The following is a 13,668-nucleotide window of genomic DNA, read 5'->3' as shown; positions in this document are numbered from 1 at the left end:
ATATTTTAAGTGATCAAGAAAGCAGCCAGGCCACCAGCACTATTAAAATAAACCTGCTGTGTCTAATTCTCTGGCTGCCCTACCTATGGGGAGGCTCAGACTATGCTCAGACTATCTGGAAGGGGGCTGCTAAGCGGAGAAGGGGGCATTACCTCACTGAGACTAAGGCTGGTCAATAACCAGTTTTTAAACCCAGACTAAGACTGGGTTTAAAAAAAAAAAAAGAAGACTTCTCAGGGGCACCTGGGTGGCTCAGTAGATTGAGAACCAGGTCCTGGGTTCAAATCTAGACTCAGGCATTTCCTAGCTATGCGGCCCTGGACAAGTCACTTAACCCCCTTTGCCTAGCTCTTCCCTCTCTTTGCCTTGGAACCAATGCATAGTATTGATTTTAAGATAGAAGGTTAAAAAAAAGGGGGGTTACCTCCATCCCCACCCAAATACCCAGAGGGTAAGTGAGTTCAGGAAATTTCTAACAGTGCTATCAATAGGGGAGAGAAGATATGTTAATAGATACAATATCATTGTTGGTTCGTGCTTACAAATTAGCCCATGGGAACATGATCTCTGGAGCATCCACGGTTTGGAATAATTTAAAGTTTGGAGAGAATGTGGATCTTCGTTATTGCTGTTCAATCGTTTCTGACTCTGTGACTCTGTGAATGCTCCTATGTTGTCTATGAGGTTTTATTGGCAAAAACAAAATGGAGCAGCTTGCCATTTCCTTCTCCACCGGATTAAGGCAAACAGGGTTAAGTGACTTGCCCAGGGTCACGTAGTAGGTATCTAAGGCTGGATTTGAACTCAGGTCTTCCTGAATCCCAGCCCATCATTCTATCTACTGAGCCACCTAGTTACCTCCATGTGGGACCTTAACTATATCTTATAAAGTATAAGAGAAATTTAGGAAGTAACTCTAGTAGGGGGTCTCCCCCTGGGGGTCTGTGAACTTGGTGGTTTTTAAAATATATGTATTTTGGTAACTTTCCATATCATAGATTTCCTTTGTAATTCTGAGTACTTCACATTATGTATCTATAGATATTATTGTTGTGAGGAAGATTAGTTAGTAATTAATTAGGTATTAAGGTTGGACCTAACAGGAAGGGTTATCCCGATCCCACCTTTAATTAGTTAAACATAATTAAAACTGTTAAAACCTTGTACCTTGCCTGCTGGTTTTAAAGACTCTGGCCTAGTGGTGAGCTTAGCCAGAGTCTTTAAAAGGTGGGATAGGGAATTCTACACTAAAACCTAAATGGCAAAACCACAGGGCAAGGAGATGACTTGTCTACTCTAATTTTAGTGACCTAAGCAGACAGGGCCAAAGGGGCAGTGCAGGAGTCACTGGGAGGCTGCTTCAAACCTGGTTCCAGCCAGGTTTGACCAGCACAGCTAATGGGTCTGAGGGTAGCTTTGAGGGTTCTCACAGTAATCCACAGATGATCACAGGATGCCAAAAGCCAAGGTGGTCCAAGGTATCCAAGTAGAGAGAGTGTGCTTGAGATGCTGTCCACCAGATCCCAAACTCCTCCTCCACCTGGTGCTGCTCTGTAGGTCTTGTCCACTGGTTAGAAACCACCACCGCTCAGGATCCCAGGGAATCAGGATGCAGGTCTGAGATCTCCCAGGGCTAGCAACAGTTTGTGCCAACCACTAATGGAGTCTCTCTCAGAGCACAAGCCCACTTCCTGCTCCTTCATTCCATCTTGGAATGCTCCAGCCCTTCCTGCTAGGTCCAACCTTAATAATTAATTACTAACTAATCTTCCTCACAACATTACTCTGTGAAAAGGTCCATACGCTGCACTAAGCTGGCCCCCTAAAAGATTAAGGGAATCTCTTGCTGGAAGGGGCACCTGGAATAGCAGCCCTGATCTGAAAAGGACTTTAACCCATGAGCTATGCTGGGGGGAAGAACCACTGAGCAGGGGATGTGGTCTGGGACTATCCTAAAAGGCACACCAAATCTACAGGGCTTGTAAAGGATTTTTGTCTTCATAATCGCTCTATAACTATCACCTCCCAAGAAACCCATATAGCCCCATAGTTCAGAGGCTGATGGTTGGAGATCAGAGCTGCAGGAAGAAGAAACCCAGGAGAAAGCCCTCCAAAGTACTGGTGTTTGATCCTTGATAGTATGTGCCCAGCACTATGAATCACTAGGAATATAAAAACAAGGAAGAGGGGCAGCTGGGTAGCTCAGTGAACTGAGAGCCAATCCTAGAGACAGGAAGGTCCTGGGTTCAAATGCGGCCTCAGACACTTCCTAGCTGGGTGACCCTGGGCAAGTCACTTAGCTCCCCATTGCCTAGCCCTTACCACTCTTCTGCCTTGGAACCAATACATAGAATTGATTCTAATATGGAAGGTAAGGGTTTTTAAATAAATTAATAAATTTAATTAAATTAAAAACAAGGAAGTAAAATAGTTCCTGTTTTCAAGGAGCTCATATATATCTCCTTTCTTTTAGATCTAGGCTGTTTTGTTTCCCTATAGGCATCCTCCTCCCCATCCCATGTTCCCAAGGGCTCACCATGTTGGTGTCATATTTAACGTGGACACTTGATGGGTTAGCCCTACTGCCAAAGGGCTAATTCAAGCAATTCACTAGCTTTAGTGTTCTTTAGTAGCAGAAATTATAGGTATATGCCTACCACCAAGCCTGGCAAGAAGCTTATATTCTGATGTTGTAGGTATATCATACACCAAATGTCTATATTTATATCTCTGTGTGTATAAATATATAAATACCACATCTGCACAAGTATACCTAGAACACATATCATTTTACATGCTTGTGTTTTCAGGTTTCGTGGCTGGTGAACTAAGGAACAAACTCTTACTAATGATGCAGGGGACCCTGAGTTTGGGCTCACAAAATTGCCCATTTCTTTCACTCAAGCATGATACCCATAGCTGGCACCTAAAAATGCCTAACTAATGTTTGATGATAACGATCAAACTAAAGAAACAGACTTCCTTTGCTCAGGAAGGATTTGAATTTAAGAGAGGAAAGTATTCCTGATGGAAAGAACAAACACAAGAAGAAGTAACTAAAGAAGTTCTAGAACCTCCTTCCTAAAGAGAAGATAAATGGAGAGAACACTAGACTTTAAGAAATCAGAAAACCCGATTTCTAAACCGAGTAACATCCTAGTCACATTAGAATGTAAGCTCCATGAGGGCAGAACTGTTTTGTGGCTATCTTCCCCAAAGCCTAGCCTAACCTGTAATAAGCATTTAACAAATGGCAGTTGGATAAAATCTAGATTTCAGTTTCCTAATCTACAGAAGGAAGGAGTTGGACAAGATGATCTCTGGAGGAAATCAGAGAAAATCCATTAAGATTTCCTATGCTACTTGGAGCTCTGTTGCCCTTTCTCTTCCATCTTTGAAGGAAATAATGTCTTATATCATTCCCTTATTCCCACTTCCAAAATCAGAAGATGTGGATGATGTGGCCAGTATAGGTATGAATAGGAAAATAGTGATAACACCAAATGGGCATCCCAAGAAGGAGGGCCTCCCCACATTTTCACCCAGATAGGACACTCCTTCCTGGCCAGTGGTCACCCTCAAACTTTATTGATCATACTTATATAGAGTTATAGAGTACTTTATATACATTGTTGTTCACAACAATGAAGTATAAATTTTGTTAGTCCCTTTTTATTTAGGAAGTTACTGGGGGGCAGGGAGTGTTTGTAATCTATGATTTGGGCCAAGGAACAAAGTCAGGCAAAAGTTACACATTACACAAGAACTTATCAAAGTACATCCTGGAAAACGTTTCAAAAGGACCACAGCTGGATGATCTGCGTGACATAAAGAAGACAATTCTCTGGAATTTGCAGTTGGAGTTTTCCCCCAAGAAACTGAGAAAAAACTGAGGAAATGCCAAAGGAGGCAAAGGACAGATAGGGGAAAATAGAGCAGAGGCCATTTCAAAGAGAAAGACTCCCTATTAGTCATTTCAAATCTGCTGGTATGTGCACATCAGACGGGGAAAGTTCATGGGTCTGCTTTATTGATCCTTCTAATTCTAGACCTTTGGCTGAGGGGAAGGGGGTTAGGCCTTTTACTTCCTTATCATAAGGTGGTATTTAGGACTTTAAAACTCAAGCAGGAAAGGGGTGGAACCACTCAAATCCTGTACGAGGTATCATAACACCCAAGAAAGGTAGAAGACTACTTGTTGGTTTCTAATCTCATCATCCTATTTCTCACCTCCATGGCCAGTCAGCCATGTGTCAGTGCATGGAAGGTACTCCCTCATCACCTCTGCCATTTAGAATCCCTAGTTTCCTTTCAAGCCTGGCTCATCATATGCCACCTCCTACAGGAAGCCTTTCCTGATAAGAATAGTCTCTCCCTCCTCAAATTGTCCTGCTATATTATATACTTAATCTGTTCACATATTGTATCCTCCCAACCTCTTCCTATCCCCAAGAATATAAATTTCTTCAGGGCAAGGACTATTTTTGATATTCCCAGTGTTTTACTCATTTTTCTTTAAACTAGACCAATGTAGGAATCTCCCAGTGAAGAATTTCTCCACTGAGCAGGGAGGGATCGGATAGCTGAGTAGGGAGCAAAATCATAGCTGAGTGAAGGTGTGGGGAGGCCTTCTTGGGATGTCCATTTTGTACCATCACGATTTTCCTATTTCTGCCACACAAACGCTGGCCACATCACCCACACTTCCTGATTTTAGAAGTGGGAGTGAGGGAGTTAGTTCCTACTGATTCAGTTCAGTTGGAACTTCTACCCATGCAATTTGGCACCTTCTCTGCAATTTTTAATCCTGAGAGAGTTGCCTAACACTCTGAGAAGTTATGACTTGTTCAGTTGCCCTACCAGTAAATGGTAGAGGCAGGTGTAGGACAAAGGTCCTACGACTCTAAGATCTGCCCTCTCTTTTCTGTGTCATAGGGCTTTTCACATTACGGGCCTTACATTCAATAGGCATTTAATAAATGCTTGTTGGATGGATCAGAAGAAAGGTAAATGGTATCTCCTTTTCCTCCTACTCATTTTAGACCTGTAGAAATTCAAGCCAGAAAACTAGAAAGCCATTCATTAACATATATTGCAAAATGAACTTTCAGCTCTCAAGCCTGGAGGTTGGACCTGGATGAAGGATTATTACCCAACAGGGGCCCAAAGTCCCTCGGGGAATCTAGACATAAGAGCTGAGTCTTCTGCCCACTTGGTACTGCCTCAGACATTGAAGTCTCTTCTCAGTGTCAGGGAAAACTTCATTAAGCTTCTAGAATGTTATCCGAGAGTCTCTCTACTACTCTTTCCCCAGCCTTCCCTCCCTTCCCCTAACAGCTCCTTCCCCACAGATGTTTGGATCTTTAAGCGGAGGGAGAGAACTTTAGATGATGCATTTCAATAACCTCACTTTACAGACAAACACAACTATTCCTTTGAGAGGTGAGAGTAGTAACCAAAAATTAAAACTCCTGCCTCTGCAATGAGATGGGGGGGAAGGGGAGCATAAGAGAACTTTGTTCTCTCTTCCCCTCCAGAATATCAAAATATATTAGCCATTTGCCTAGGTATCTTTTTTGGATTTTTTGCAGACTGAGGTGGGGAAGAAATCACTAGTGTCATCATTCTACCATTGGAAACTTGCCTTAGTAGTCTTATAGTAGCATCATGGGAAATAACCTAGAAATGGTCATGGGAAATTTTCTGGAAGTCATCAGAAGCTCTTCGCCCCATCCAATGATAGCATCCTTGCTCTCTTCTCTACCAGTCCTCCTGGGAAATTTTGGAATGTCATTTCTCCCTCTTTTCACCCACCCATTCAAGATCACGCAGGCAGGAGGCAGCTCATGGGGTGGGATTTTTTTTCGGAGTTGTTTTATTTGAAAACCCCAGGAGGTGCCCCACCGTTCCCCTAGCCCACCCTTATCCCAGACACGATGGCTGTGAGCGGGCACATGATGACAAGTGACACAGAGTTGTGAGCTGCTCACAGAAACACGGGGGCTGTGTTCAGTATAACATTGAAAAAATATACATTATATATAAGACACCCAGGGCACCTCTTCTACCATCCCCTGACCCATCTCCAGGATGTAGAGAACCTCAAGACTAGAGGAGGGGACTGGGGGAGAGATAGAATGGAGGGACCTTGGAAAGAGACAGGGGAGAGGAAATAGGGAAGAGGGACCCTCCTCCCCAGAGTAAACTGGGAAAATGGAAAGAATACCAAGAGAAGGGGTGTCCACACTGAGGGAAGAAAAGCTCAAAGGGAGAGGAGGGAAGGGGAAACAAGGGGGTTTCTTTCATCACTCCCTCAAGCCCATGGCTACTGACTGACCTTTCCCAAAGTATAATTTTTCACAAGGACTATTAAGCCCAGTTGGCAGTAATGGAGGAACAGAAACACTTGTAGTTTGGCTGCCAAGGGGGACAAGGGAAGCAACCCAAGAGGGTCCCTTCTTCCCTTTTCCTGATATAAGCATCCTGGGTTCCTATAAGGGAAAAGGGATTCTTGGGAGTGGGAGGGGATGCTCCAGAGTAAAGGTTAACAGGGCAGAGACTAGTGGAAAGTGGGGAGGAGAGTAGGATTCCGAAGATAGCTCCCTCCAGAGACTTCCCTGGAGGGGGTCTCACTCTTAATTGTCCTTCTGTTCTAGGTGGCTCTTTCTTTTCTGGGTGGGTGTCTCTCGTCTCTTCTCTCCTGGGCAGGGTGCCGTCTCTCTGGGGAAAGGGCCTTAGTAGCGGTGTGGGGCCGACTCAATGATGCGCCTATCTTCATGGCTGGGAGAGTCGGCTGCCTCAGAATCACTGCTGTCCTCGTCTTCCTGCTGTCCCCCAGCAGCCCCTGCCACACATGCCTGCCGACTCTGGTATGACTGGAGGGAGAAAAGAATGAGTGCGCTCCTAATACGTTTTAGAGCCTTTCCTCCTCCGCTGCACCTCCCTTAGCCTGCTCCCAGCCTTCATTACAGCCCAGGTACTCTCCTCTACCCCTGCTCGGCCAACTGCAGCTGCCAGCTCTTGGCCCTTTGCTTTTTGGAAAGCCCAACTTTCAGCCCCCGCCTTTGTTCTCTAGAATTAACTTGTTACCCTGGAGCCCCAGCTTTGGTTTTTCTGGCTCTCACCTCCATGGGGTTAACAATGATGGTGAGAGCTGAATCATCCCAGAAAAGATCGGAGTCTTTGGGGTCCTCTGAAGCCCCTGGTGAACCTCCAACTCCGGAGACACGCTGGTGCAGGGAATGGATGCGGACCAGGCCCAGGACAACCATGAGTGCCAGGAACCCCACACACACCACAATGATGAGAGTCGCTGCACTAGGAACCACTGTGGGGGAAAACAGGGAAAAGATGATCTTGGAGATGGAGGAAAGGGCCTGAGACAATTCCCAGAGAGAGAAGAGCAGGAGGAGGGAAAGGCAGAAACAGAGTATAGAGTCCAGGCACAGAAAAGAGTTCAAAGCCAGCTTCTACCACCCATGGGACCTTGGGCAAGTCTCCAGGCCTCAGTTTCCTATCAGTAAAATGAAAGAGTTGAACTAGATAGTCTCTAAAGTCTTTTTTAGGGAGAGCCAGGACTAGAGAGAGAGGAGATCCTGAGTTCAAATCTTGCCTCAGACACTTTCTAGCTGTATGTCCCTGGGCAAGTCACTTAATCCTCTTTGCCTAGCTCTTTTGGCTCTTCTGCCTTAGAACCAATACAAAGCATCAATTCTAAGAAGGAAGGTAAGGATTTGCACAAATAAAAAATAGTCTCTTCCCCCTCTAAATGTATGATTCAATGACCCTCAGCTTGAGATACACAGATGTAAATAGGATTAAACTAGGAAATAGAGTGAGGCAAGACAGGAATTAGCCACTGCTGAATCAGAGACTCTTAATACTGTAAGGAATCTTGGAAATTTCCAAGCCTAAATGCCTATCCAATGCAGGAATCTACCCTATGTGCCCCCTGACAGATAGATAATCATGAAGTTTCTGCTCAATTACCTCACCATCTCAGGGAACAGCCAATTTTGTTTTTAGATAGTGCTAACTCTAGAGTTAACTTTTTCTGGTGCCACAGACTCTTTTGGCTATCTAGTGAAACCGATGGATCCCTTCTCAAAATAATGTTTTTTAATGTGTAAAATTTGTTACAAAAGGAACCTATTATTTTGAAATACAGGTATTGAAATAGAAACAAAAAAAGAAAGTTTACACAGCCCAGGCTAAGAACCCCTTCTCTATTTGCTAGAAAGTTCTTTCTTCCCTTCCATTCCATCTTAGAATCAGTACTGTGTATCGTTTCCAGCGCAGAAGAGCAGTAAGGCCTAGGCAATGGGGGTTAAGTGACTTGGCCACGATCACATAGCTAGGAAATGTCTGAGGCCAGATTTGAACCCAGGACCTCCTGTTTCTAGGCTTGGCTCTCAATCCACTGAACCACCTCACTTCCCTTAGAAAGTTCTTTCTTACATTGAGATAAAATCTCCTTCCCTCTAACTTCCCGTCCAATTACTCATACTCTGGGGTCCATGTGAAATTGATAACCTTTTCAATTGATATTCAACTGATACCCTTTCATCTTCAGTTCTCTAATTCATTTCTATGAGATTTTTTTCAATCCTTTCACTCTCCTGGTAAATCAATCTTGTTTTATCTTCATCTGGATGGGGGAGGGAGGGTGGCAAAGCCAAGATGGCGGCTTAGTAGCATGGAAGGCTTGAACCACTCTGACTATCCTTCCACACCCTCATCTGGGTGAACTCTAATTCATCAACCCCTAAAGATATGCCACTACCCAGGACAAAATGGTGTTCTGTTTAGAGATATTCTGGCCATCTGCCCAGGGACTATCACCATCCTTGTTCTGGATACTTCATGGACCAATGATCTCACGAGTATGAAGAAGATCAAAGGGCTTGGGAACCATAGAGATCACCTAGGCCAAATCTCTCCTTTTATATGTCAGGAAAATGAAGTGTGGAAAGACCAGGTTATTGCCCAAATTTACAGAGGAAGTTAAGTAGCAGAGCTGACATTTGAAGGAGGTCCTCCCCTCTTCCCACCATGCCTTGTGGGCTATTCCTTTTCCATTCGGGATATTATGCTTCTAATAAAGCAACCTAAGACTTAATTAGCATTTTTGGTAGCCACTTCACAACTGATTGAGATTTTAACCAAACAAAATTCCTACGTCTTGGTGGATAGCTTTCATTTTTGCCATTCTTTTGTTGTTGTTGTTGTTGTTGTTGTTATGAACTTGAAAACACCAGTAAATATGAATTTGTCCATGTGCAAAGAACAAGAAAAAAAGGTTGTATGTGAAACTACAAGTTACTATTATATAAAGCGTTAAGCCTTTTTTTCACATGAACTACTAAGTCAAGCCTCCCCAGGATTGCATAAAAAAAGATGTCCCAAAAGTCTTAATAAAACTATATCAAGGAGCAGCTATTTAGCATAATGGATAAAGCGCCAGGCCTGGAGTCAGGAGGAACTGGGTTCAAATCTGCCCTCAGACACTTCCTAGCTATATGACCCTGGGCAAGTCACTTAACCACAGCTGCCTAGCCCTTACCAGTCTTCTGCCTATCAGTTCTGAGATAGAAGGTAAGAGTTTTTAAAAAACACTGCATTAAGACTTTTGGGATACATTTTATAGAGTTGATTATTAGAATTTAAGTTAAAAGCTTTGTATTAGTCCATATTCAAATTCATATTTTTAGATCTGGACCATAATTCCTGCCTATTTAGATTTTTTGGAATCCTCATTTTGTCAAAGGCACGGAATAGGTAGTTCAGTGGATAGAGCACTGGGTCTGGAGTTGGGCTCAAACCTGGCCTCAAATACTAGTAATGCGACTCTAGGCAAATCACTTAACCTCCATTTATTTGCCTTAATCCTCTGGAGAAGGAAAAGGCAAACCACTCCAGTATCTTTGCCAAGAAATCCCCATAGACAGTATGGTCCACCCAGTCATGAAGAGTCAAAGTCAAACTTTCAAGGGCAACTAGGTGGCATAATGGATTAGAATGCCAGGTTTAGAGTTAAGAAGATTCATCTTCCTGAATTCAAATCCAGCCTCAGACACCTACTGTGTGAACCTGGGCAAGTCATTTAACCCTATTGGCATCAGTTTCCCCATCTATAAAATGGGGACACACTTGCAGAAAGAAATGACAAACTACTCCATTGACTTGAGCTCTTAGACATCCTATCTGTGTCTCAATACATTGATCATCAAAGCACAAAGTCATTTAGGGGCAGAAAAAAATAAATCTTAGCCAAGAAAACCCCAAATAAGATTATGAAGAGTCAGACATAACTGAAAACTACTGAACAACAATTTTCTTAAGCCTTCTTTCATCTACAAATTTTTTGAATACTGCATCTAGATCTTTATCTAAATCACTGATAAAAACACTTAAGAGGGCTAAGGGATGAGAGACCGACAAAAAGAGGACTGAAGAGACTGATAAACAAATAGGGGAGGGAGAATGCTCAGTGGGAGGAACACCCAATCCACCCAATTTTCAGGATGTTTATGAGCTAAGAAGAACAATCATTTCCCACCTCTAAAGATAGACACAGCACCAGTTTTTCTGTGTCTCCGGAGGTGGCATAGCACAGGAAAAGCAGCCAAACGGGGCAGCAGAAAAGTGGAGCCAACCAAAAGCACATGCAAAGGGATCGCAGCTACTTTCTCCTCAGGTAGACATCACCTCTATACAAGCTTAGCTAGAACCCAGGAGTCCAGGTGCAATTCTTGGACCTGAATGGGAGGATCGGGATGAAGATCTTGTCAACATGAGAGGGAACCATGGTTATAGGGGAGAGAGAAGCCCCACCATCTCTGGATTGAAGGAGGAAGAGACAGATTGTACAGGATAGGGAAAACTAAACAACGGATCCAACACCCCATCGAATTCGCTTACCTGAAATGGACTCTCTCCGGAAACTTGACGGTGTGTGTTTCCTTGTGGGCCGGGGATTTTGTGAGATCTGAGGCCTCTGCTCCCATAAATTCTCGCCCTGGGAACTATCCAGCTCCTCTCTGTCCCTCCCTTGACTCTTGCCCCAAGGCCTCAAACTGATTCCCAAGTTCATGGGGGCATAGAGTCTAAGGGGCAGTGAGAAGCAGAATGGGGCATGGACCTTCACTGAGACCTTTGAGCTTATAGCAGCAAAGCACACATGTAGGCTCAGACTCAAGCCCACCAAGCCTGTGCGGACACACATCTCAGCAAAGGTCAAGACTGGCCATACCTGGGATAACATACATACAGAATACTTGCTAGCCTTCATGACTGCCAAGGCCAGCCATTCTATGAAGTGCTTAAGCATGACCACCTTGAGAAAATACGTGAGTGACTTCAGTACAGCCCAATAGGAATATATTTGCAAAATCACCAAGTTTGCTACCAACTGAGTGACCCAGGCAGTCCCTTGCAGAAACACGTAGATGCAGCCAATGAGGACCAGGTGGGCCATAGATTTAGTATACAGGAACACAATTCTAGCTCCTGACCGTGCATATTCATAGGGCAGGTAAAGAAACGTGTAGAAATATAATCTCCCTACCCACAGCCCCAATTCCCAGAGTTTCATGGGCACACCTAGAGCCCATAGTGGTAGATGGGAAACTCTAACACTTGTGTCTCCACTTGGGCTCACCGAGACCCATCTATTTTTAGGGGGATCCATCAGACCCAGAATCTAGTCCTGAGGGGACAGAGGGGGGACAATACATATATACCACTGCCACCCCTCCCCCAAATAAATGGGCCCCCCAAGCCTACATATAAGTCTATATCAGATCCTAGTATATATCTGTACCCCGAGGAGCAAATTTATAGACATAGAAAGAGCTGGACAGACTACCCCTTCCCATACCACCTAGAAACACTCACTCAGCCACACACTTCAAGAAGAGTAGACCCAGCAGAGTGTAGAAAAAATCCTTCCATACAGCCTTGCCCTTGAATACACATATCTAGTTCCACACCACAGGGGAGCAGCCAGCTGTGCCAGGTGGGACCTGACCCGTCCCACAGCCCACACACAAGTCCCTCCTCCAGAGAGATCAGACTCTTCAGAGGTAGCTCCCCAGGGCACTGGCATCATCCCTCAAAGGAGAAGGCAGCCAATTAGATCAATCTGTCCAAACCATGCAGTGGTATGGGAGAGGGAAGAGAAAGAAGGAATTGCTACTTTCTGGGGCCTCCAAGAAAACATCCGATTGTTCAAAATCCTTTAAATGTGGCTTTGCAAGGTCTTTTGGCTCTTTCCTTCCCACCCGGCAGTAGTTTTATTCTCACCATGATGTTTGGCTTGTGCCAATATGCCGAAGCATTTGTATTCTGACTGCACATAACCACTGGATGGTGGCTTCCCAAGAATGTTTTCAGTGTGTCCCAAATTCAACTCATTATCATTCTTCCCCTTTCTCCAAACCTTCCCCTCTTCCACATTTCCCTTTTGTTGTCAAGGCTATCATCATTCTCCTAATCTCATAGACTTGAACCCACAATGCCATCCTTAATTCTCATTCACTCTCACCCCACATATCCAGGCTGTTGCCAGATCTTGTCTTTTTTTAACTTCAGGACATCCATCTCATGTAGATCTTCCCTTTTCTGCCCCCATACAGCTGCCTCCGTAGTTCAGAGCCTTATCACTGCTTGCCTGGATTACTGCATTCGACCTTTTTACCTGGTTCCTCCAACTCAAGTCTCTCCTCCCTCCATTCCATCTTCCACTCAGCTGCCAAGATGGTATTTTTAAAGTACAGCTCTGACCGTGTCACCCTACCTCTGACTCCCCTCACTCGGTCACCTGAGATATCTGCCTGTTACTTCCAGGTTCAAAATTAGAATCCTCTCTTTGGCAGTGAAAACCTTTCCCAACCTGGCCCCTTCCTACTTTTCCAGCCTTCTCCCATTGTATGTCCCTCCCTGGCCTCTGTGGTACAACTCCAGCCTTGCGGTTCCATTCCAAATAGGATGCTCAACCTGTGCCTTTTCTGGCTTACTCTCCCTCCTCATCCCTGCCTTCTACTTTCCCTGGCTTTCCTCAAGATTCAGTGAGGATGTCAGCTTCTGCAGTAGGCCTTTCCTGGCCCATCCCAATATCAGCACCTTCCCAGGGAGATTATTCTTATTAATGTCTCCTATATCTTGTCTGTACAATTTTCTCCACAGTATTTCACCTGCTTAGAATGTGAGCTTCTTGAGGTCGTATTTTCACCTTCCTTTATATTCCTAGCACTTAGCACAGTACCTTGCACATTGTTGTTATCCAGTTATGTCTGACTCCATGTGACCACATTTGGCCTTTTCTTAGCAAAGATGCTAGAAAGAACTGCCATTTCCTTCTACAGTGTGTCCCCATTTTATAGATGAGGAACTGAGGCAAATAGGGATTGACTTGCCCAGCATCATATCACACAGATAATGTGTCTGACACCGGATTTGTACTCAGATCTTTGTTATTTCAGGCCCTTAATTAATAATTGTCAACTGACTAAAGGAAGGAAGAGTCTCAAGAATCATTATGGAACCACTGGAAAAAAGAAAGAAGGAAAGAAGAAAGGAAAGGAAAGGAAAGGAAAGGAAAGGAAAGGAAAGGAAAGGAAAGGAAAGGAAAGGAAAGGAAAGGAAAGGAAAGGAAAGGAAAGGAAAGGA

At 44.2% G+C, this 13,668-nt stretch overlaps 1 protein-coding gene across 1 annotated transcript in view; it reads right to left on the bottom strand.

The window, feature by feature from the left end:
* Positions 1 to 5,853: 5,853 nt before the first annotated feature.
* Positions 5,854 to 13,668, bottom strand: part of CLSTN3 (calsyntenin 3) — a 32,467-nt gene continuing 24,652 nt past the window's right edge. The window contains exons 15-17 of the mRNA XM_044679082.1: positions 10,921 to 11,601; positions 7,125 to 7,327; positions 5,854 to 6,875 (exon numbers count right to left, since the gene is read on the bottom strand). Of these exons, the coding sequence (XP_044535017.1) occupies positions 6,735 to 6,875; positions 7,125 to 7,327; positions 10,921 to 11,601 (1,025 nt within the window). The 3' untranslated portion in view covers positions 5,854 to 6,734. The remainder of the gene's footprint in view (positions 6,876 to 7,124; positions 7,328 to 10,920; positions 11,602 to 13,668) is intronic.

This window comes from Gracilinanus agilis, chromosome 5, assembly GCF_016433145.1.
Source record: "Gracilinanus agilis isolate LMUSP501 chromosome 5, AgileGrace, whole genome shotgun sequence".
NCBI classification, from domain to species: Eukaryota; Metazoa; Chordata; class Mammalia; order Didelphimorphia; family Didelphidae; genus Gracilinanus; species Gracilinanus agilis.
This window is presented reverse-complemented; position numbering and strand designations above follow the sequence as displayed.